This window comes from Pipistrellus hanaki, assembly GCF_964339955.1.
Source record: "Pipistrellus hanaki genome assembly, chromosome: 14".
In the NCBI taxonomy this organism is placed as follows: Eukaryota; Metazoa; Chordata; class Mammalia; order Chiroptera; family Vespertilionidae; genus Pipistrellus; species Pipistrellus hanaki.
This window is the reverse complement of record NC_140516.1, coordinates 47,268,325-47,294,321: the sequence shown is the minus strand read 5'-3', so window position 1 is coordinate 47,294,321 and position 25,997 is coordinate 47,268,325. Positions and strand designations below refer to the sequence as shown.

General features: G+C 36.8%; 1 protein-coding gene across 1 annotated transcript in view; it reads right to left on the bottom strand.

The window, feature by feature from the left end:
• The window catches only part of ATRNL1 (attractin like 1), a 408,799-nt gene that overhangs the window by 347,506 nt on the left and 35,296 nt on the right, over nucleotides 1–25,997 (bottom strand). Inside the window, exons 6-9 of the mRNA XM_084903569.1 lie at nucleotides 21,789–21,963; nucleotides 19,252–19,339; nucleotides 15,168–15,423; nucleotides 1,864–2,047 (exon numbers count right to left, since the gene is read on the bottom strand). Coding sequence (XP_084759695.1) covers nucleotides 1,864–2,047; nucleotides 15,168–15,423; nucleotides 19,252–19,339; nucleotides 21,789–21,963 — 703 coding nt within the window. The remainder of the gene's footprint in view (nucleotides 1–1,863; nucleotides 2,048–15,167; nucleotides 15,424–19,251; nucleotides 19,340–21,788; nucleotides 21,964–25,997) is intronic.

Sequence of the window (25,997 nt, the reverse complement as noted above, 5' to 3'; positions counted from 1 at the left end):
AATCTACATATAATAGCAAAATTGAAAAATTAGCAAACAAAAAGCAGAAAAACTATAAGAACACTACAAATAGAAAAATACAATTTTAGTTCTCACTGATAATTTTACAAATCTTTCTTTAAATGCAGAACCCAAGAAAATAGTAAAACTTCATATGTATCTATAACATATTTGTAATGAAATGCTCAAAATAATTTACAAATTATTTTATTAAATTCTCCTAAGGGACAAGTATACAGTGCTACTTGTGCATATGCTAAAATTGCCAAGACTGATCATTATATTCTTCTATGCAACATTTCACTATGGAAAATTTTCAAGTAGATAATCATGTAAGATCTGATCAAATTTCATTACATCGTAAACAACAACTAACTCTCTCATTTTTTATTTCATTCAAATAACACGCGTACTTCTTTTATCCATTCACTTGAATAAGTTCTTTCCCTGAACACTACTGTGCCCGTTATTATTAACATGAACTATATGGCCTCTATCTTGCAGAGTAGTTATCTTTTCCTTTTTGATATGACTCAGTATCTGACATATATGCAAAAATATATTAAGCAAGTTGATGGTGCCTTAGTTGCTACACAACTCCTCTTTTTATCATAGCAAAAAGTTAATAAGAAATGTTAGCAATATTAAAATAGGAAATAAAATGCAATGTATAGATTATCTAAAACAAAAAGATATTTTATTAATGTTAATAGTTATAAAAATATAAAGAATAATACTTAATTTTATTAGACTAAAAATAATGAAAATGAGCAAGATCACCTAAAAAAGTCTTAATTTTTTTTAAATTCCATCTTCAAATAAATATAAAAATAGAATATATATTTGAAACAGAAGGGGGTATTTGGTAAAAATCTGTATTTCATTTCACATTCTGGAATGTGTGCTAAAAGTTTAAAAGAATGTGTAGTATCTTAAAAAAGAAAAAGAAAAAAAAAAGAAAGAAAGAAATTACTTTCCTGGTTAATCAATCAATAATAATATTTCAAATACAAAAAGAGCATTATGGTTAGGAATAGGAAATTTACTACACAGGAAACACAAGTGGTAAATGAACACATAAAAAGATGCTTACTCACAGCAGTAATCGGGATGTGTGTATTTAAATATCAGTATCATTCACACACATTACTCTGGCAAAAAGGAAATATCCTCACCTTTACTAAGTATTATTAGTGAGAATAAGGAGAAACAGGGACATTCAGGCCTTGCTGGTGGAAACGCACATCAGCACAATCATTTGAGGAGCAATTAGGCAACAGGCAGTAAATTTGAGGATATGAATATCCTCAGATTCACCATTTCATTGTTAAGTACATACCCTAGAGAAAGAAACTCTTACATTTGTGCCTGAGCAGACCAGTATAAGACGTACACTGCAGCGTTTTTATAACGACAAACAAAGGAAAATCTAGCTAAATGTCACAAGCTTTGTATTTCACAGGGAATGAGATAAAAAAACTGAAGACATGGTTTTAAAATTTACAAGTGACAATAAAGTATGAGTACAAAGTAGAACAAATCCCAAGACAGATACTAACTTACCTAAAAGTTTGTGGTAAGCAAAACTTCCTGTCTGAATTACATTGTAATATCAGCACCGATAAGCAATGCTTACAGGATCAGAACCCACTGTAAAGTCCATCCTTTACAGTAATGACGGCCACATAGAAAAGCTACTATTTTGCGCCTCTACTGCATAATTGAGTATCACTAGTTGCAATAGAAGATGGGAGAAGGCCAAGAATGTCTCCCTGAACACATTTAATAAGCACCACTATTATACAAATATAAACTATAACAGTGACACATTTTCCCAACATACTTCTGGCCTCGTCTACTCACCAAGTCTTAGTGTTCACTTCATATTTATAAAGATCATCCACCAATCCATACTTGTTGCCTGGTAATGCTTTATAACCTCCATGAACATAAATGGACTTCGTTATTTCATCATACACACTGGTATGACCATAACCACCTTGAACAATAGCGCCTTTAGTTTCTGAAACAAGCCAAGTGTTGGATGCTGTAAGAGAAAGAAGGTAAATCATGAATTTTTAGTATTTATAAATATAACTAATATATCATCAAACCACCTGGTTAATTATAATGCCACCTTTTTATATAAGTAAGGTATAGTATACTTAATATTCACTTAATCAAGAAGCAATTATTAAATCTGAGCTAGTTACCATGTTAGGTGCTAGGGGTTCAAGATGAAAAAGACTGGCCTTTCTATAGATCAAACTCTGAAATACTGAAAATGCCAAATTTGTGTGTGCAAGAGGAAAAGGAAAAGCCTATTCTGACATACATTTCTGTACTTGTAAATAACTCGGGGGGTGGGGGGAGAGGAGGGAGAGAGCTGTAATAAATAGTTTATGAGCACCTGCTATATAAAGGCTCTGAGTTACTCACTGATATTACAAATATAAAAAAGGATGTGATCTCTGCCCTTAACAAATTCTGTGCTGTCTTTTATCACTTCAAACAGGCATTAAGCAATGAAAGAAGAAATCCTTGGAACATCAGAAAAGGTCAATAAATAAAGCAGAAATATGAGCACACACTACCCTTGCCCTCTGTGAGATTTCTAAATCATACCTGAGGAAGAAAACAAAAACCATAGCATCATCTGATATTCAAGCCAATGGTATTAAAAAGTGGGGAAGATGAGGGAATCTAAATGAAAGGAAGGGTGCCATGCTTCCCTTGAAGGTTTAAAATGTTGATATGAGGTGATTATGACTGTGTGTATTTTCATATCCAGAGCAACCTCTAAGAAAGCTATACAAATAAATACACTCAAGAATAGTACAAGTATACCAAGATGAAATTCTAAGTTGTTTAAGAAGAAAGAAAAGAGAAACAGAGTCACATAGACACACACACACACACACACACACACACACACACGAAATAAAACAAATAATAAACCATCAGACTTAGGTACAGACTTAGTATTTATAAATTGTGTCAAAATTCAAAGTTTATTTAAAAATCTATATTCACCTTACTAGGAATGAATAGTTCATCATGAAATAACAGTATTTCACTCAACTATTTCTGAAACACTGAAAACCGTTAGAAGTGTAATAGCTCTGAACACAGGTCTAGCACCAAAGGGGGTCTCTTAGATACCAGCGCAGCACTTCTCAAGCACTTCAGGCAGGGAACCCATGGTAGTTTCAGTTGAAAAACTAAGGAAATGGTTTTGTTCAGATACAGGTGATAAACTTGAAATGTAAAATTAATTATAATCCACATTCTCATTACATTTTTTATTTTGCATTTAGAAATGTACACTTGCTACAAGAAATCATTTTGGTTCGGTAAACATTCAAGATTTACGTGCAACATTTTTTGGTCAATTCCTAGAATGATGGCATAGAACTTGTACTTAACACATGATCATTCGCCCAACAAAAGAAAGAGCTAACTAAATGCTTAGATGCCAGAATTGTGACCCAAAACAAATGATGGGCTGAAACTATTGTTTTTTGTTGTTTTTTTATTAAACCCTCATTGATGTTACAACAGTAAGTCGACAAGTGCAGGGCAGAGTGACCTCACTTCACAGCAACCACTTACATAAAAAGCAGCAACTAAAGTTCAAGGAAGAAGCTCTGTTGCCTTTAGACTAGCTACAAGTCCACAGAATATTATTCGTATAAAATATAAATTTAGGTTGCATTAGAAACATTAATAAAATACAACTTTAGAACAAGGGCTAGTAATGGTGTCACATGAGGTGCCACACCATGCTCTGTGAAGCTCTGTAAAGTCTGAATGGGTCATTACAAAGTACAGTCTGTCCACAGAGGTGGAAAAGATGACAATGTGTATTTTATATAATCCTTTGACTAGCTGCTTCATTGATGGCCAGCTGTGCCAGACATCAGTCCTCAGTTCCTTTATCTGTAAAATGGGGCTAAAAGCATATATTTTGCATGTTCACTTTGAAGAGTCAGTATGTATAAAGTGTTTATAATACCACCTGGCATGGAGTAAGGCTTCAGTAAATGTGAGCTTTGCTATTATTATTATTTGTAAAATTGGAAAATATCCTTTATATCACTAGTGTCTGTGCTACTATATTAATATTGTAAATAACATATTAATGAAACCTTATAATGTGAATACTAGAAGAACTAGATATGCCCATCTAAAGAATAAGAAATAAATGAAAAATAACATATTTCAAAATATTTGCAGGGCCAGTATGTGGAAGAATGACTAAATTTCATTTGTGGGGTTCTACGTGGTCATGAAAAAATTATAACTTCATATTCCTTCTTAATATAAATTCTTACATTTAAATGCATAAGACAACACAATGGCTGCCTGTTAGGGACTGACATCTCTACCACTGTGGGGAAGTAAAGCAGAGACCAAAAGACCAGAATTTTCTGCATCCTAAATGCACACTTACTAAAATTTTTAACTTAACTCATGCACATTTTCAAATATATATACTGAGTGGCCAGATTGTTATGATCTCTGAAAGCATAATAATAATCTGGCCAATCAGTGTATATCCTATATAATAAAAGGCTAATATGAAAATTGTTAAACAAATTAACAAACTTGTTAATTTGTTTAAAAAAACAAATAAACAAATTATCCCCTCCACCAGAAGTTCGACCAGCAGGCAGGCCAGCCAATCGCCCATGTCCCCTCCCCCTGGCCAGGCTGGCCGGGCCCCACCCATGCATGAATTCATGCATAGGGCCTCTAATATGCACACACACACACACACACATACACACACACACACACTGAGTGGCCAGATTATTATGTGTTCAGAGATCATAATAATCTGGCCACTCAGTGTATATTTATGTAGTTTATAAACAGTTTTAAAAGCACATTATTTAATAACTAGAGGCCCAGTGCACAAAATTCATGAATGGGGGAGGGGTCCCCCAGCCTGGCCTGCACCCTCTCCAATTTAAATCCCTCTTGCAATCTGGAACCACTGGCTTCTAACTGCTCACCTGCCTGCCTGCCTGATGCCCCTAACTGCTCTCCAGCTGGCCTAATGGCCTGAACTGCTCTCCCCTCCTGGCCTGACCCCCTCTAACTGCTCATCTGCTCTCCCCGCCTGACCTGATCCCCTAAATGCCTATTGCTCTCCCTTCCTCCCCATGCCCTTCAGACCCCCAGCACAGGCATGCTGAGAGCTCTCCTCTGTGGCCCCGCCCCTGTCCTGATTGGTCATTATGTGACAGTGTCCCAGCCAATTTGCATATTTCTCTATTATTAGTATAGATTTTATTCATCAAAACTAAAGTCTTTTGTGATAATTTCTGAGACATTGAGAAAGATTTTTTAAAAATGCATACAATCTTAGTGGCAGCCTTTGTCACAAAGACATGGCAATTTATTGAAACATTTTACTTGCTGCATTAAAATTGTTTTACTTTACCTAATAAGTCCTGTAAAGTTCTTCACAAATGAAAATGAAATGCAACAATAAATGCCAGGTCTACTTTGAGTACAGTAAAGCCCATGCTTTATGATTCCGATGACAGAATTATTTTTAATGGGGATATTTCTTCCATTAAAAATGCCCAATTCTCACCACCTAGTACGCCTGTACTATAGATCAACACTTTCAAGCACCAATTTGCTGAAAAGCAAAATTCCATCCGCCACTGAAATTCACTGGAGAATTTTGAAAAATATGTAATGTTAAGAACTGAAGAGAATCACACAGAAGAAAAAATTCACTTTCTGGAAAAATCATATCTAATGGTTTTCAAATTGAAAGAAAGAGTTAACATAAAATGACATTAACAATGGCTTCCCAACTACTCCTCCCAAAATCTGAAAGCATGAAAATACTAAAGCAAAACATTAATATTATACTAACCTTGAGACTCACATTGAAGTTCTTAGAAAGTTTATGAGGTATCGCTAACTTAAAGTGAAGTAAATTTCCCTCAGGACTAACCCAGAAGAGCTTTATGGTCTAAGTTAGTAAAACCATCCAATAATTCTCCTCTGAGATTTATAGATTCCCTAAAAGCCATAATTCAAAGAATAGCAGAAAGGACAAAGTGATGTTTCTTTTTCCACCTGAACAACTTCACAGGAATTCTTACAATTTCAGTTCCAATATATGTCCTATACAACCAAATATAAAAAACATATATCGACTTCCTCTAATCTATGTTTAGCACTTTATTTGAAAATAATTTCAGCCCAGCCAGTGTGGCTCAGCGAGTGACACTGATATTTCTTAAGAATAAAATTCTCCCCTTTTTAAAATAAAAGATTCCTCATTTGAAGTTTGTATGATACTGCTTGATGATTAGATTTGGGTATGTATTCCCACTCAGAATACCATAAGCCAGGGGTTGGCAACCTATGTCCAAGGGCCAAATAATGGCCTGCTGCTCATTTCTTCAAATAAAGATTTATTGACACAAAGGCAAATTCATTCACATATATATCATCTGTGGCTTGCTTTCAAATTTCAATGGCAGAATTGAGTAGAAGAAACAGAGACAGAGTGACTGAAATAAAACTAAAACACTTGCTATCTGAACCGTTATAGAAAAAGTTTGCCAAGCCTGCTATAAGTGATGTTTGTCCCGGTTTGCGAGAGGGGTGTCCGACTGCCAGTTTAGGCCTGACCCAGCAGGGATTCCTCAGATATCCCCCAAGAGGTCCGAGATCGGGAGAGGGTGCAGGCAGGGCTAAGGGATACCCCCCTGCACAAATTTCACACACCAGCCCTCTAGTATAAAACAACAGCCTTCACAGATAGTTAGGCCTGCTCAAAAACAAACAAACAAAAAGTAAAATTGGATCCTTGGATCCGATAGAACCTTACTGAATACCAAGAGTTAACTGGCTTCCCTTCTTCTCCTTCCATTTTCAATCGCATTCTTTCTACTTGGACAAAACACATAACATTTGCATACTAACTGTCTACTGCCATCTCCGCCCTTGTTTTAGACTTAGCTCTAAAATTAAATGTTCTCCATCAGCCTTTTACTTGAAGTGTTCCCATTCTTCGCTTCCTGTGATGAAGCTTATTCCCCAGGAGAGGGGTTGGCAAAGCACGGCCCAGGGACCAAGTCCAGCCCAACTGTCTGTAAAGCCTGTTTTCCTGAAGCACAGCCACGCTCCTTCGTTTACTCACCTTTATTCCACTGTCTGTGAGCAGCTTCAATGGCGGAGCTGAGCAGTGACAACAGATGCCGGGTAGGTCAGAGGGCCTAAATTACTTATATCTAGACTTTTACCAAAAAAGAAGTCTGCACATTTCTAACGGAGCAGATTTCTGAGGTGAGGCCACATAGAGACAGATTTATCTGAGTCTGGTACCTCAAACTTTTTTTTTCTATAGCCTTGCCACTTGGAGGACAGTTTGGCAAGGTATAAAACCCTTACTTAGTCTATTCTTGCTTCCCTTCATTTTCCTGAAAAAAATCCATGTTTGCCTAGATTTATGTTGCTTTTGAGAAATCTGATACTAACCTAACCTCTTGCCATTATAAAAACTTCATCTTTCCGCTGGAAGAGCCTGAATATTTTTTCTTTATCTTTAAATATATAGTATTTTTATCAAGATGTTTCAAAATTGCTTCTGTGGGTGATTTTTGACAGGTATCCAACCCAACAGCTCATGCACAAGAGAAAGGATAAGTGAACTGTGGTAGAGTTACACAATAAAATACAGAAATGCGAAGGAGTTATCTGTGGTAAGTCATAAAAACATGGGTGAACCCTGCTTAAAAAAAGAAAGAAGGAAAACCTCAGAAAACTGCATAAAATATTATTTCCTTTTTAAAAATTCAAAAACAAGTGAACAAAACAGTGTGTCATACAAGCATACATGGATATGTGGTAAAGCTATTTTTTAAAACAAATACATAATAAAATATTCTGGATTTCAGAATAGTGGAGGCAGGAAACTTTTGAAAAATAAAAAATTAATAAGCAGATTAGAAAGAAATAATTAAAGGGATACAGCAAATGGCTATGCTTTTTAAAATAAATATCCTCCCATCAAATATATTGGGGGTGGTTCTATTAGTAAGACATGATTATTCCTATGTTGATTTAAATATAATTACAAAGAGAAAAATTACAAGCAATATCCAACAAATGGTTATGTTTTTTAATAAATAGAAAGTTATGTATAGGTAAACAAGAGTGCTACGTATTTTAAAAAATACCAATAGCTAATGTTCTTGAAAAATGTTGAGCAAATTTTTCAATCTTGAACATCAAGAGAAAATAAAATGCTACAGATGACCACATAGTATTAAAATTTTTAAAGACCAAGTATAATAGAAGCAGAAAAGGAATACTGCTGACAACCCTATTCCTTCCTCCTCAAATATTTATCAGGCATTTAATACATGGCACTTCACTAGAAAGTACACAAACAGAGAGATATACAGAAGGATTCGTGCCTTAAACTTCTTAGAAAAGTATAACTATAAAAAGCAGTATGTGTTTCGTAGTCTGTTATAAACAAAGAATCTAAAGAAAAATTAAACCACTTCCAGAAAATGAAAAAGGCAGTAAACACACTTGTAGAATAACAAGTCTTTTCATGAGAATATGATTATAGAGTCTACCTCCACTTCGTTACATAAAACAAAAGTTTACGGTGCCTTTACTGCAGGCTGATCTCTACATTATGAGTTTTCCTGATTTTTCCAATAATTCTGTGCATGAAGCTAGTTGATTACTGTCACTTCTAAGCAGCTGATAGCCCTACATTGCTCTTGGAAGTTATACGTTAGGGTACCCTCATGAAAAATTTCCCTGTCATACCTACTTGTGTGTGTTCCACGTAAGCTATTTCCTTAAACACTCTGCTGTTATCTACCTACACACATTTCCATTCTCAGTTGAGCCTTGAATAACAGGCTTATGGGTGCCAACCCTTCAAGTAGTTGAATATCCGAGTGTAACTTTTAACTACCCAAAAACAACTACACCTGCTGTCCCTCAGTATCCATCGAGGATTGGTTCCAGGACCCCCCACGGAAATGAAAACCCATGAAAGTTCAAGTCCCCGGTGTAAAATGGTGCAGATCAAGCATACAGTCAGCTCTCTGCATCCACAGATCCCAACCATGGATGGAAAACAGTACAGGTATCTACGGAAAAAAAACAATCTGTGCATAAGTAGACCCATGCAGTCCAAACCCAACTTGTTCAGAGGTCAACTGTAAATCAAGCACATTGAATGAAACCTATCTCAGCTAAAGAAAAGACTGATTTGGGGAACAGAGCCTACAAGATTCATCAACTAACTACAAGCGTTATAATTAAAGAAGGAAATTTCAAAGATTACGTGTTGATGGAAAGCCTGGGAAAGTTCCATCGCCACTCTGGTAGTTGTCTCTATTAATGGACCCTTTTTCTAAACTTATCTTTATTTTGAAAGTATTACTAATGTCCCTTTCTTCCCTCCATTCACTCCCTCCATCCCCTCTCCCCCAGGCCTACAGCACTATTATCTCTGGGCCTGGGTTATGCATGTGAAGGCTGCCTTCTCTTGTCTGCACTACTTCTTAACTATTCTATAATAATAGTGTACCTGGCCTTTCCCAAATAAAGTTCTTTCACCCGAATCCTTGTTTCGTGGTACGCTTGTGTGAAAACCCTGTAGAAAGATCCTGTGCCTCCTGCCAGTTGCTGCTAACTTGTTTGTTCCCCTTGACAAGCAAGTTTCCTGGAAAGAGCTGCCCAATTCCCTCTTTAATCCAACTGGGCTTTTACCCAACCACTACACAAAGGCTGTTCTTTTATACAGATCACCAGTGACCTGCACAGTCCCACATCCAAGGTCAATCCTCAGTGATCATCTTACCTCACCCACTGGCAGAGCAGCATTTAACAGAGATGACCTCTCTTCTGTTTAAAATCTTTCTTCATTTGGCATCCAGTTCACTGCACTCTTTCTTGCTCATTTTCTCCTCCTCCCCTACCTCTCACCATTGGAACACCCTGGGGCTCGACCGCTCTTTCTTTTTATCTGCACCCATTTCCCTAGTGATCTGACCCGGTCACGTGGCTTTAAATGCCATCTATCTCTATCCCCGAAACTCCCACATTTACATCTCCCGCCCAGAAGAACTCCAGACCCACACATCTACTTGACATTTTCACTGTAATGTCTAATGGATATCACACATATAAATATCCAAGCTGAAATCCTGACCTTGAATCATCCTTTGCCTCAAACCTGCCTCAGGATCTTCCACATGTCAGTCGATGGCAACGACATCTTTCTAGTTGCTCAGGCCAATAACCCCGGAATCATCCTAGACACCTCTCTTTTATCTCAGACTGTACATCCAAACCCTCAGCAAATACTATTCATTTCACTCTAAGGTCATCTAAAACAGATGGACTGATTCTCCTCACTCGGATACTACCACCCTGGTCTAAGCCCATCACCACTGCCCAGGCCAACAGTAATCTGACTGGACTGTGCTTCTGTTCTTTCCTCCGCAAAGGTTATTTTCAACCCAGCCAGAAGGATTCATTTAAAAATTATGTGTTGCCGAAACCAGTTTGGCTCAATGGATAGAGTGTCGGCTTGGGGACTGGAAGGTCCCGGGTTCGATTCCGGTCAAGGGCATGTACCATGGTTGCGGGCATATCCCCAGTAGGAGGTGTTCAAGAAGCAGCTGATCGATGACTCTCTCTCATCGATGATTCTAACTCTCTATCTCTCTCCCTTCCTCTCTGTACAAAATCAATAAAATATATTAAAAATAATAATAATAAAAATAAATAAATAAAAATTATGTGTTGCTCTGCCCAAAAGCTTGCAACATCTCTCCATTTCCTCAGAGTAAGAAACAAAAGCTGTGCAAAAACCCTATGATTTGGGTCCTTATTACTTCTCTGTCCTCATCTGTTAATTTTTAATCTCTCTCCAAACTCCTGTGCCCTGAACATGCTCTCAATGTTCTTGTCTTTACACTAGCTGTTCCTGCTTCTAGGAAACACTCCCCGCCCCACAGATTATCTACGTAACAAACTCCTCCACTTCCTGCAGTTCTTTTATCAAAATTCATCTTCTCGTTGAGGCTTACCCTGCTGGCTTTCCCAGCCACCTCAGAATTCTCAATCTCCTCTGCTTTGCTCTATTTTTATAAAATTTATTATCCTCTAACATATCATACAGCGTGCACATCTGTATCATATTTACTATTTATTGGCTGTATCACCCTACTAGAAATAAGTTCCGCAAAGGCAAGGAGTAAGACCTGATGCATTACTTGCTGATGTCTTTACTGCTTATGTCTGGAACCATGTGGAACCGGAAGGGTGATCCTGTAGCTACAATATATGGAGGTACTCCTGAGCTCAAAAGATCCTCTAAAACTCAAACCAGCAATGAAAATGCGCATAAACTTTCAACTCAACAGCTAAAAATATTCTCTAGTGTCTTAAATGTTTGTTATGATGTTAATGGATAAGACTCAAACTAAGATAACTGAAGCTAACTAGATGGTTCTTGGTTTTAAACCATATTATTACAAAAATCTCAAATAAGGTTCAGGGCACTAAGCACCGAACCAGAAATACTGAACAGTTATTTTCATTGTTACTCAAAGTTTAGTAAGTGGTCATTTTGAAATGTGTTAAGTAGAAAATTTTTGTCTCTTTTAAAAATCTCTACATAATGGGGAGATCAATGTCCTTATAGTATAGTTCGGGGAAAATTTTTACCTAGTAAAATGCTCTGTTGTCATGAATTGCTCTATTATAATTTCAGTTTTCTTTCCCGTTATCTTCACCATAGTGCTGGAAAAGAGTCCCTTCTTTAATTAAACAAAGCATTCTCAGTTTTCAAGAGGCTTTAAACATGTAAGGATTCTCAAAGCAAATCCAACCTACATTTGGGTAGTTGAAGCCATTAAAATCAGTCAGAAAAAAAAACAGCTTAAACTTATATGGTAGTATAGTAATCCCACTATAAACAGGGGGGGGGGGGATATTTTAAACTGTCTCTGAAGAGATAAGTCTTTACTTATAACTAAGATGATAAATTATCCTATTATTTATGTTCACAGCAGCCCTACTTACTATAGTATCATTCCCTGAAGTAGCACTTGTCTGCTGTATATACAACTTAATTATTCTGGCAGCTTTAAACTATAGTTCCCCATCGTTCTATTTACTTTTCTATGCAAGTACTTTTCAAAGTGCAAGTAATTATGGATTATTTTGACACCACACACTTTCAACAATAAGCAGTGAATTCAAACTGCATTAAGTGTAAATAACATAAGTTCATCTTATTATTAAAATATACTTTTGTAGAAAAATTGATGACTTTTACTTTGTACTTAAATCACAGAATTTAAATTCCACCTTTAATTCTGCTATTCTTATTACACTCATAAATAAATCGTGTACTCTCCCCATTTTCATCTTAGACTACATTCATAAGTGTGCCTGACAAGTAATGGCCATTAATAAGACCCAAAAAATCAAACCAAAAATACCCTGTTGATAAATTTATTTTAAAATAGTATTTTGATTATAGAATAAGCCAAAAAAAAAAAAAAAAAAAAAAAACTCAATAGAAGTAGTTGAAAATTTACCAAAACTACAATTGATGTTCTGTAATCAAATTATTCCAAATGAAAACAAAAACCTAGCCCTAGCCACTTTGGTTCAGTGGATATGGAGCGTTGGCCTGGGGACTGAAGGGTCCGGGGTTCAATTCTGGTCAAGGGCACATGCCTGGGTTGCAGGCTTGACCTCCAGTAGGGGGCGTGCAAGAGGTAACAGACCAATGAGTCTCTCATCATTCATGTTTCTATCTCTCCCTTCTTCTCTGAAATCAATAAAAAATATTTTTTAAAGAATAAAAGGAAAACAAAACCTACCAGCCAGTGAATTTATTAGTAAACAAACTATCAATATTTACCGTCCATTGAAAATTAGAATTAATCTGCTGTGCCTTCCTAGCCATCCCTCGAAAGCATAACTGCCATGACCATGTCTCTGGCCAAATGAGACTCTCCTGCAGAAAAGATTAGTATAAAAAGAGGAAAATATATTCTGAGGGCCAGAAACCGTATTCGGTGGAAAAGCAGGATAAGGAAGGTATGTACCACTCAGGCGGCCTAGGGATTTGGTTTTAATGGCCAGGACTGAAGGTAAGCCTGTGTGGGTACTGGATCAGAGAACTTCGATACCAAGTCAGGATCCCTGAAGGATTATATCCTCAATGAAAAAGTGAGTTATTTTTTAATCTGCTCAGAAGCAGACAGAAAATGTGTATTTCCACTTGGCTGTATGTAAAGAAAAAAATCTCATTTTTCCTGGGAACTTTTGATCATAGATCTTGGGGCAAGAATTCAACGTAAATCTGAGGTCCAAAGTAAACCACATGCCAAAATGTTAAATTAACCTGGACCAGGATTGCGAGGCCCCGGTAGCACACACACTCTCTCTAGAGCAGAACTAGAAAAACTAAGACACGAGGGCAAAATCAGGAACAAAGCCATGCCCATCTGTTGATGGACTCTCGGGGTTGGCTTTTTTGCTTCCACAGCAGAGTTGATTAGTTGTGACAAAGAGCGCATGGGCCACAAAGACTAAAATATTTACTATCTTGCCCTCGATAAAATAGACTGTCAATCCCTAGTATAAAATACTGATAATGTCAACTGTATTTGAAACAAAATAGGATGGATTAAGGTCGTAGAAATAGTGTCCTGTGTATTGGGGCTTGATCGTGAAGAATTCCCAGTGTGGGGACTAACAGGATAAGTTGGAGGCACTGGAGCAAGAGATCTGAAATGGGAACTGGGGAATTCACTGCAGGTAGGACAATGGGCAAGACTGATTCAAGTGGGATGGAAAACAAGATCTTTGGGAGAGAGATCAAAAAAAAAAAAAATTGAGAAGCCAAGTATTGGAAGAATTATTTCAGTGGATACTGAAATCATAGAAATATTTGGTTAATGTAGATGGGATGGAGTGACTGTGAGCCAGACGCTTTTCCTTCAAGGAATAAAACAGTGACCTAAAGAGCAACGGAAGACAAGACGGCGAAGAAACAGGTGGTACAGTCCAATGACAGGATTCAAAGCTGAGTGGTTCAAAGGGGGAGGGCGTGGGAATAGAGTCTAAATGACTATAGGAAGGAGGACGCATATCCCACTTTCAGCCCAGCTGTTCTGGCGACATGGAGGAGAAACAGATCACCCTGTACAGTTAGTTCCACACAAAAAGCAAAACCTTGAGTTCAAAATACTGGTCAAGGCCAGATATGAAGTATGTTCTTGAATCTAAGTAGTGACTATAGGGTGCATAGATTTGCAGACATACTTTTTTTTAAACTACAACTATTTGAAAATTTCATAAAGAATTTAAATTAAAAAAGTGCCAGAAAAACGAAGAAGAGTATTTAAGAGTATCATGCAGTCACATGTAGATTGCTCCCAACACCTTCATGCACCAGATAATAATCTCTCATAGAAGCCGACAGACTCTCAAGAGCTTCCGCTAAAAGACTAATACATACAGAGAGACACTGCAGGAAGCCTAGGAACAGAACCCTGAGAAATAAAAAATCCTGCCCAGACGGGATGGCTCAATGGTTGAGCATCGACCTATGAACCAGGAGGTCACAGTTCAAGTCCCAATCAGAGCACATGCCCAGGTTGCAGGCTCAATCCTGTATGGGGCATGCAAGAGGCAGCTAGCTGATCAATGAATCTGTCTCACTACTGATGTTCCTATCTCTCTCCTTCTCCCTTCTTCTCTGAAGTCAATAAAAATCTTTTTTTTAAATCATGAAATGCATAGCAAAGAGCCTGGGTTAGTTTTAGCTCCTAGCCCACGAGTAAAAACCAAAGAGGTAGCACCACCTATTGGAATTTCACTTATTTAAAAATATTCTCAGTTCTCAGAAAATGTAACTTCGGTAACATTTCCCCACATTTGCCTAAGAAGATAAACAAGTATTAAAGGACAAAATCTAACACAAAATCAAAAAAAAATTATATTAACAAGTATTCATTCTTGGCTTATAATTCTTATTTCAAATAACCATTTGACTAAATTCATATGGAGATTTTAAAGATAAAAATGTGCACAATCAAGAAAGAGTTTATAGGTACACATTCAAAGTAACTCACAGATATGGTATTCCTGTACACTGCTTGAATAACCATAGATTGCAGAATATCCAAATATTATGATCATGACAACGTCTCTGCTGTCCAGCTCCATGATGTGTGCTGAGTGCCCCTCCACAGCGTACTGCTGCCCGTGCCCAAGAACAGTGGGCGTTTTTGTGCTCCAGGACTGACTGTGAATGTTAAAAATCCACAACTCATCTGTGACATTGCCTTGGCTGGTTTCAATTCTGCCTCCATACATGAAGATGTTTTCCTGTAGATTAAAAAACAACTATTAATTTAAAAAAAAAAACCGTTATTCTTAGCAATATACGTATATTAAATTAGAATGAAGGCTAAGCAATCACTCACAACATGCATAAGGCATAGTTCTTATTTGTAAAAAGTCAAATGGGAAATCATTACTATTGAAAAATAATGCTTTTACTCACAAGAAAGGGAAGGAAATCCATGATTTCAAAAAGATATTTAAAACAATTATATTATATTACCTTTTTTTTCAGAGAGGAAGGGAGAAGGAGAGAGAGATAGAAATATCAATGATGAGAGAGAATCATTGATCAGCTACCTCCTCCACAAGCCACACTAGGGATCAAGCCCACAACCCGGGCATGTGCCCTGACCTGGAATTGAACCCTGACCTCCTGGTTCATAGGTCGATGCTCAACCTCTGAGCTACACTAGCCAGGCAATTAACCATATTTTTAATTTTCCTAGTTGTTGAGTTGCTAGCTGTCACACTGGAATGTTGCCATCCATATACACTACTCTGTGCTGTTCTGGATCATTCGCTGCTTTCATCAAGCGCAGTTCAGAGAAAGGTACACCACATCTGTGGATTGCATGGAGTACATTTTTATTACCATTTCCCATGGCCATGGGCAGATGCTTTATAGCACTTATAAATTATACAAAGAACTTTAATCACATAGGTCTAAAATGAATGATGCATAAATAATACAAATCATTACTATTTCAACAACCTAGGAATAGAAAGGAATTTCTTCAACCTAATAAAGATCATCCAAGAAAAACACACAGCTAATATTATACTGAATGATGAAAGAGCAGACACTTTCCCACTCAGGCCAGGGAAAAGACCAAGATGCCCACTTTCCCCACTTATATTCCACACTGTACTTGAGGACTTAGTCTGAACAAATTGGCCAAAAAAACTGAATTAAGACACCCAGATTGAAAAAGAAGTAAAATGTTGTTATTCATAGAAGATATGATCTTATATAGACAATACTAAGAAATCCTCCAAAAAAAACACAATTCGAGCTAATAAGTCCAACCACATTGCAGAATACAAGGTCAATATACAAAAATCAATTATATTTCTATACATTTGCAGGCAACAATCTAGAAATAAAAGTAAACCTAAACACCCTGAGCACATATTATGCATTCCCACCGAGGATAAAAGAAGGCACTGATTCCTTTTACAAAAACATCAAAAAATAAAATACTTGGGAATAAATCTGACAAAAGAAATTCCAAACTTGCTCTGGAAGCAACAAAACCTTGTTGAAAGCAATCTTATAATTTCTAAATAAATGAAAAGGCATCCCATGTTCATGGGTCAAAAGACTACTGTTAAGAAAGGAATACTCTCCAAACTGAACAACAGATTCAATGCAATTTTTATCAGTGACTTCTCTGTAGAGATTGACAAGTTGATTCCAAAATTCACATGAAATTACAAGGCACTCAGAATATCCAAACAATCGTGAAAAAAATGAAATAAGATTGGAGGGCTCATACTTCTCTATGTAAAACTTACTACAAAGCAAAAGTAACCAAGATGATGGGCTACGGGCATAAAGACAGATAGATAAATCAATGGAACTGAGAGTCCAGAAATACCAAACATATATAGCCAACTGATATTTGACAAGAGTGCCCAGACAGTCCATGGAGAAAGAATAGTCTCTTCAAAAAATGGTGCTAAGAGAATTCTGAATAGTGACAGGCAAAAGAATGAACTTAAACCCTTACTGTACGCCATATACAAAATTTAACTCAAAATTAATCAAAGACCTAACTGTAAGAGCCAAACCATAAAACTCTTAAAAGAAAACATGGAATAAATCTTCATGATCTTAGATTTTTAGGTATGACACCATAATCAACAAAAGGGAGAAAAGATAAATTGGATTTCATCAAAATTAAAAAATAAAAAATAACTTTTGTGCTTCAAACAACATCATCAAGACAGTGAAAGCTCTCAGAATGGGAGAAAATATTTGCAAATCATAGGGGACTTGTATCTAAAATACATAAAGAACTCTTTACATCTCAATAATAAAAAGACAGATAACCCAATTTAATAATGGGCAAAGGGCTTCAATAGACATTTCTCCAAAGAAAATACAGACAGACAGTAAACATAAATGATGCTCAACATCATTCATCAACAGGGAATGCATAAAATACATGAGCTATCACTTCTCACTCAATAGGATGGCTATAATAAAAAAGACAGGTACTAATGAGAGCTGGTGAGGATCTGTAGAAATTAGAATTTCCATACCTGGCTGGAGGGAATGTAAAATGGTATAGCCAGTTTGGAAAACCATGGCAATTTATACAAAAACTAAATATAAAGTTACCATTGGATCCACAATTCCAATACTAAATATATACTCGAGAAATGAAAGCATGAATCCTCACAAAACCATATACATAAATGTTCACCCAGCATTGTTCCATAAGAGCTAAAAGGTGAAAATAACCCAAATGTCCATATATTGATGAAATGATAAACAAAATGTAGTATATGTCCATACAATAGAATATTATTTGGAGATAAAAATGAAGTACTGACACATGCTATAATATGCAAGCCAAAAGCCACAGAGTACACAATCTCATTTATATGAAATGTCCAGAGTAGACAAATCAACACAGATAGGAAGTAGATTCATGATGGTTTAAGGATGAGGAGGTTTGGGGTGATAGGTAAAAGATACAGGGTTTCTTTGTGAGGTGATAAAAATGTCCTAAACTTGACTGCACAAGTCTGCAATTTGGCACAACAATTTGGCACAAATCTGCAAGAGATAGTTGCACAACTCTGAATACACTGAAAACCATTCAATTACACCCATTTAGAATCAGTGAATTATATGGTATGTCAATTATATCTCAATAAAACTGTTCCAAAAACTAACAAGTGTAGACAAGGACATGGAGGAACTGAAATCCTTATGAGGTGCTTGTGGGAATGTAAAATGGTGCAGCAGCTGCAGAAAACAATATGGAAATGACTCCGAAAATAAAAATAGAATTATCATATAATCCAGCAATTTCTATCCCAAAAATTGAAAGCAGGGACAGGAGCCAGATATTTGTACACCTATGTTCATAGCGGCATTATTCAAGATAGCCAAAAAGGTAAAGGCAAGCCAGTAGTTTATCGACAGGTAAATAAACAAAATGTGGTATGTACATACAAGGGATTGTTACTCGGGCTTAAAAAAGAATGAAACTCTGACACCTGCTACAATATGGATAAACCTTGGGAACATTATCCTAGGTGAAATAAGCCAGTCATTGAAGAACAAATGCGGTGTGTGAAGCCCCCAGAGTAGTCCAATTCACGGACAGAAAGTGGAATGATGGTAATCATGGTCTAGAGGAGGAGGGGTATTGTTGTTTAATGGGTATAAGGTTTCAGCCTTAAGACAAAATAAAGTCTGGAGATAATGGTGGTGATGGTTGCACAACAATTTGAATGTACCTTCTTAATCACTGAACTCTAATTAAAAATGGTTAAAAAGGTAAATTTTAATTTTACCACAATTAAAAAGTGACTGACCTGATGGCTAGGAATCAAGCCAAGGACAAAAATTCAATCTTTGTTTCTTCTCTTGTGCAATGGCGAATCATACTAAAAAAATCTATTTTTTATTTTTTTTACTAAAATAGTGCATGAGTCTGTGACATCTCAAGTTATTGTGATCTATATGATCTATTGTTCTCATTAAGTGTTTGAAATAAATCTGAGATCCGTATTTTTCCCACCAAGGTGAACTCAAAAAAATTTTTTTTTTAATTTAAAAAGCAAGATCCTTACCTGATACAAAGCCAGAGAGTGCCCATACCTCTGGAGCGGGCCCCTGGACAGAGTTCCCACATTCCAAATACTGTTTTCTAAGTTGTAACTGGAACCAAGAAAAGAAATAACTTCACAATCTAAGATTCCTGTTTGGTTTTTTAATCTGCATATGTTTTCTTCATCTGTATTCAAGTATTCATTAAATTCAAAACAATTAGAACAAGCTCATATCATGTACCATATTTGATATTTTTCATAAAGATCTACCTACTTTAAATTAGGACTCAATTACCTAAATGTATAGTATATATTAACTTGACTACTTATTACTGGAATGGATTGGTTCAATTGTTTTAATAATTTCAGCCAATTGCTTAACCTAAACAATAGTGAGCTGGTCTGCATTTAAAAAAATAAATAAGACAGAGAACAGACTGGCAGCTCTCAGAAGGGAGAGGTATTGGTGAGGTGGGTGAAATACGTGAAGGGATTAAACCAAAAAAACCCTCATGGAACAGACAGCCAACTAATGGTGATTTCCAGAGGGAAGGGGGTGGAGGCAGGTGGAAGAGGGAGATGATACATGGTGACGGGAGGAGACTAGACAATGTGCAGATGTGTCGTAGGTTTATACACTTGAAACCTATATTAATTTTATTAACCAATGTAACCCCAATAAATTCAATGAAATAATAACAATAATAATAATAATAATAATAATAAATTTCATAGAAGTGCCGAAACCGGTTTGGCTCAGTGGTAAAGCGTGGGTCTGCGGACTGAAAGGTCCTGGGTTCGATTCCGGTAAAGGCATGTACCTTGGTTGTGGGCACATCCCCGGTAGGGGGTGTGCAAGAGGCAACTGATCGATGTTTCTCTCTCATCAATGTTTCTGACTCCATTTCTTTCAGAATCAGTGGACCAAATCTCTCATGTTTAGCCTACGGGGGCCTTATTTTCTGGGGGATGCCTTATATTTCACTCAGAAGGAAACCTGTAAGTAGGTCTTATTTTCGGAGGATGTCTTACTTTCGGGGAAACACGGTAGAATCAATCAGAACATGACTTTCACAGACTTCCTCAGCTATATCTACCTACTACCACCATCTGCACCTAACACACTGCTTTCCACCACGTTACCGCAAAGGGCCAGACAGTAAATATCTTGGGCTCTGTGGACCACATTGGTCTTTTGTATTCTTCTTTGTTCTTTCTTACAGCTCATTAAAAATGCAAAAACCATTTTACTTTATTTTCACAGGCTTTTCATTTTCATTAATCATAGTTAATTTCCTTTTAGTTTCCACATTTAAAACTCATTTCTTCAGGTCTTTTCCTATCTTAGCAATTCATTTTAATCCCACCAGCTCTCTTTCAATTCTTTCTACCATATTTTACCCATTTTATACTGTGTGATAGAATTCTAATTGTCTACTTAAATATGTACCTAAAACTTTCTCTCTCCCTACAGAAACTATTTATTTTATACTTTAATTAGAGTCATATTCAATCATAGTTTTAAAGCAATCTCCTCTTATGAGCAGTAGAGTTTTAAAATACCCAATATTAATAGGACTAATATTGTTAGTGGGTAGGACTACCAAATACAATTCAGGATGCCCAATTAAATCTGAATTTTATATAAACAAGAAATAATTTTTTAGTATAGGTAGACCTCATACACTATTGGGACAAAGTCAAAAAAGAATATTGCAAGGGTCTACTTATACTGAAAAAGCATTCATTGTTTATCTGAAATTCAAGTTTTACTGGGTGTCTGGTCTATTTCTCTGCTGCATCCGGCAACCTATTGGGTACAGACCATTATGATATATTGTCCAGGGTCAGTTCTCATTGGTTGATGCCAAATTGCAGTTGGTACATATTATGAGTATCACTCCTGAAAACAACACTGATAATCAAATTATTATTCTTTTTGCTCTTTTGTTCTATTATTGAATGTTCATAAAGTACAATCACCAGCTGAAAAGAAATCAGGTAAGCTGCTATCCATGTGGCCTCAGCATCATCCAATCACGCAAAGAATAATCTCCATGGAGACATCAGCAAGTGAAGGGTCTGTTTTACAATACTGGCACTCACTCCCAACAGAAGCTTGTAAAATCATTTCAAAGTTACAAAGTTCAGGGAAATTAATTTACAGGTCAGAATGAAAGTATTTTGATATAAGCAATTACACTTCATTCTGAAAGCAATATTATGTGGCAGGATTCATAATATCTGATACAAGCCCGGCCTCCCCTTTCTTTAATTAATATTTTCTTACTCAGAATTTATTAAAAGCACTGTAGAGAGGTAATGAAATATCTATACAAATCAAACCTATATGTATAATGACAAATATTTAATGATAGATATCGATATATTGAATTCAGAGATTCTGAAATCAAGTTCCATGTAACAGATAGATACAAAAATATTCATAAATTTTGACAGCAATAAAATAGGCATTTAGGATAGTCCTATTACCAAAAAAATATATATAATAAATCAGCTTAAATAATAGATTGTGAAAATCTGGAAAACATACTTACTTCAGAACCATTTGGTAAGAACTGTAGTTAAAACTGTATCCACCAATCACCCACATGAACTTCCCGTGTAAGACTGCTTTATGGGAAGCCCGGCCTACGGAAGGACTGAAGGGTTTGACATTGGGCAGAACCCAGTAGGACTCGGTGGAAGGAACATTCAAAGAACAATCAGGACCTATTTAAAAAATCAAACGACACAATGCGTTAAACAAAGAACTTAGGTTATAAAACCGGGATATACGGATGAAGAGAATTAGTTAATTCAATGCTCATCATATTAACAAATGTACACAATAAATCATCTAAACTACAACTTATGGGGAAAATTCTAACATGAAATGTAATGCCTACGGGGAGCTAAATCATACTCAATCAGACTTACACAAGTTCAAATAAATATCACAAAACCTGAAAGAATCGCTGAAATAATGCTTGTTCTATCACTTACTACACAAGTAACTGAGCAAGGCTGTTTCCTCTCCCATCGTCAAATCTTCATGGATAAAACAGAAATAACAATCTAGCCCCTAAGGGTGATTATAAATATTTAGTTTTTTTAAAGACAGTGGAGATGAAAGCATTTACAAAGTATAAACCACTAAACTAATATAAAAATAAAAATTACATTTTTTTTCTTAGCATTAAGATTAACCAAAATTGTTATCAGTAGGAAGGGCTTATTATCCTCAAACAGGAAAAATATTATGTATAACAAATTTATTTTAATTAGGACAGGATAACTAAGTACACCCTAGATCTCTTTGATAATGGCACAATCCTTTAATTCAGGTATTTAAAAATGTATTATTTTTGAATGAAAAGTCTCTGACCCATTCTATGGCAATAGAAAAAATTAAAGGAACACACTTATTAAAAAACAAAACAAAACAAAAAACCTTTTTAATTATAATTCTGAATCACTTAGAACTCGTTTAACTTGGGGTGGCAAATAATAGCCATGAGCAAAATCCAGGCAAACCCTGTTATTCTAGATAAAATTTAATTAGAACCCAGTATGCTCATTCATTGGAGAACTGTCTATGGCTGCTTTTGCACTACACCAGCAGGGTTAAGTAGCTGCAATGGAGATCATACAGTCCACGCAGCCAAAAAATATTTACTATATGGCCCTTTACAGAAGCATTTGCCAACCGCTACTTTCACTGAAGAGAAATGAGAGCACATGGACAATATATATAACTAATACAATGTACTGGTATAAGTTTTGTTTTCTTATTTTCCTCTTCATTAGATTTATTGGGGTGACACTGGTTAACAAAATTATATAGGTTTCAACGTACAATTCTACCACGTATCATCTGAACACTGTATTGTGTGTCCACCACACCTAGTCAAGTCTCCATCCATCACCATTTATACCCACTATATCCTCCTCTACCTCCCTCCCCCAGTTACCCCCTGCAGTAACCACACTGTTGCATTTTATTTTCTTAAAAAGGAAATATGGTTTATTTTAAATCATGTAAGTCAGGAATAGTAAGCAAATAGGGTAAAATATTAATAGCAGGTGAACTGGTTAAAGGACATTTGAATATTCGATGTTATTGTTATTCTTTAAATTTTTCTATAAATTTGAAATCCTTCCTAAATAGAAAGTTAAAAACTGTTACCATCTGAAAGCATAGTCAGATGCAGTCAAATACCACACCAGGGTATTTCTTGACAGAGTGTGACAGGGATTACCGGCATGTAAAATTCTCAAGAGAGTTAGGGATGTATTGAAATCAGTAATCTTTATGAAATCTTCACTACAGCAAAATATTTCAGAGCAAGGCTGTGGGGAGCTGAGTACTGGCCCCCAAAGATAGCAGGGTCCTAATCTCTGGAACCTGGGGGTGTTACCTTATCTGGCAAAGGGGCTTTGCAGATGTGATTAAGGATCCTGAGCTTGACAGTTTCTGCCGGATTATCTACGTAAACACAGGTGTCCTACAAAGAGAGGGAGATGTGACCAAAGAAGAAGAAAAAGCTATGGACGCTGATGCAGGACTCTGTGCGGCTGGTTTTGAAGAGGGAGGGAGGAAGGGGAAAGGAGGCTGGGAGACCGCAGCTCTAGCAGCTGGGGGTGTCCAGGGTGCAGGTTCTTTCCAAGAATGGGGGAAGGGGGGAGAGATGGAGGGGGTCAGGGTGGCCCTGACAAAACCCTGATTTTGGCCCAGTGAAACCAATTTCAGAACTATAACCTCCAAATGGTAAGTTGTCTAAGTTATTGGAAACTAACATGTAATAACTAATTTATGTAAACTAAACTAAATATGATTTAATACAGAAAACAGAATTATAGAAATTTTTTAAAACTTACTCTGTAATCTAAAATGACTCATTTTTCTACACAAAAGAAAACAGCAGTCAATATTCTTCTTATATCTTTGTTGCTACCACACTTGTGTAACTTCCAGAGATTATTAGAAGAAATAGTCTACAGCCAAACTCTACAGATTGTCTTTTACTCTCATAAGCTTATAAACAGAACGGAAGTTTTATGAACAGAACTTAAAAGTTTAAAGGAAGATTGAATGTTTTAATTTGTAGCTTTCTGCATTCGATTTGACAAATGATTTAAAATGTAAATTTACAAGCTGAATATTAATTTAAAACACAAATGAATATAAAGAACACTTTATAAGCACAAAGCCTTCGCCATTCATTAAAAATCCAACATTGAAATCTACATTTAAAGCTATCTGAGACTTCCTTTCTTAAAAAATATGTATTTTCATTTATTCAGAGAAAAAGCTAGAGGGGGAGAGAGAGAGAGAGAGAAAAATATCAATGGTGACAGAGAATCATTGACTGGCTGCCTCCTGCCTGCCCCCTACAGGAGATCCAGCCTGCAAGCTGGGCAATATGCCCTGACGGGGAATCCAACTGTGACATCCAGGTTCATAGGTAGATGCTCAAACACTGAGCAACACAGGCCGGACTCAGGACTCCCTTTTTATTAGCATGTCCTGGGAAGCCTACTGAGGCAACCTCTCTGCATGGCCCCTACACCACTGCCACCCATCAGCACAGGAATCTCCCCGCGGTAGGCGGACCTCGGCTGTCTCGAAAAGAATGTCACAAAATGATTCCCGTCACAGTGGGTTTTCATAAAGATTTAATGTGCCACCTTTTCCACGGGTTATGTGTAGTTTAATAATCCAAACAGCATAAATGAATTTCTAATGCTGTGACTTCAGGCATCAGTGACAGGCTGCAGAGACAGATCTCGTGGGGAGAGAATGTAGAATTATGCACGGATCACTCTGAACTTTGTATCTCCAGACCCACACTCTCGCTTAAATTCCAGACGTGAAGTCAAACTACCTTCATGGCATTTCCACTTGGGTATCTAATGATCATCTCAAACTTAACACGCCCAAAACTAAAATCTTGGCGTTTCTCTCCCAAATCTGCTCCTTCAATGGTGTTTATCATCTCGGTAAATGGCACTTCCTTCGCCCAGTTGCTCAGGGCAAAGACTATGATTCTATTCTTGGGTTCTCTCTTCCTCCCACACCCAAACCCAAACCAGCAATAAATCCTGGCCTGAGGTATGCAGGGATACAACCTTTCTGACTGTTCAAACACGGAAATGCTGCAGTGAGTGGGTGCTGCCTTCCCTTCCCTGCTGCCCTGTCCCTCCGGAGATGGCAGACCACAGACGTCCCCACAATGGACAACTAGTAGCCAGCGCGGCTCACCCAGGCCCCTGCTCCAGGCCCAAGGCCAGCACCCATTCTGACTGTCTGAGTATCCCTACCTCACATTTTAAATATCTTTACAATCTATTGCCTCTACTAGACACCAGCCATTGATCTTTTCCTTTACAACTAACCCCACCCCAAGCCACCGGCCACTCTGACCTGGACTATTACAACAGTCTCCACCCGGGTCTCTTTATTCCATTCTTGCTCCACAAGGCAACCGGAACAACCAGAATTATTAATGCACTCCTATCATTTCCCTGTTCGAAATCTTTCCATAATTTCCCATCAGACTTAAAATTAAAAAGCCTTCATATAGCCTTCAACCCTACATGACGGGCCTCAGTGTATGCTACTGAATGAATGAATGAATGAATGAATATAACCTTAGAGCTATAAAAGATTAGGAGCATGAGCAGGAAGCAAACCTAGATTTCCTACTTTTTAGCTGTGAAACTCTGGAGGAGTGAACTCCAAGCTTAAGTGTAATCATGGAGAT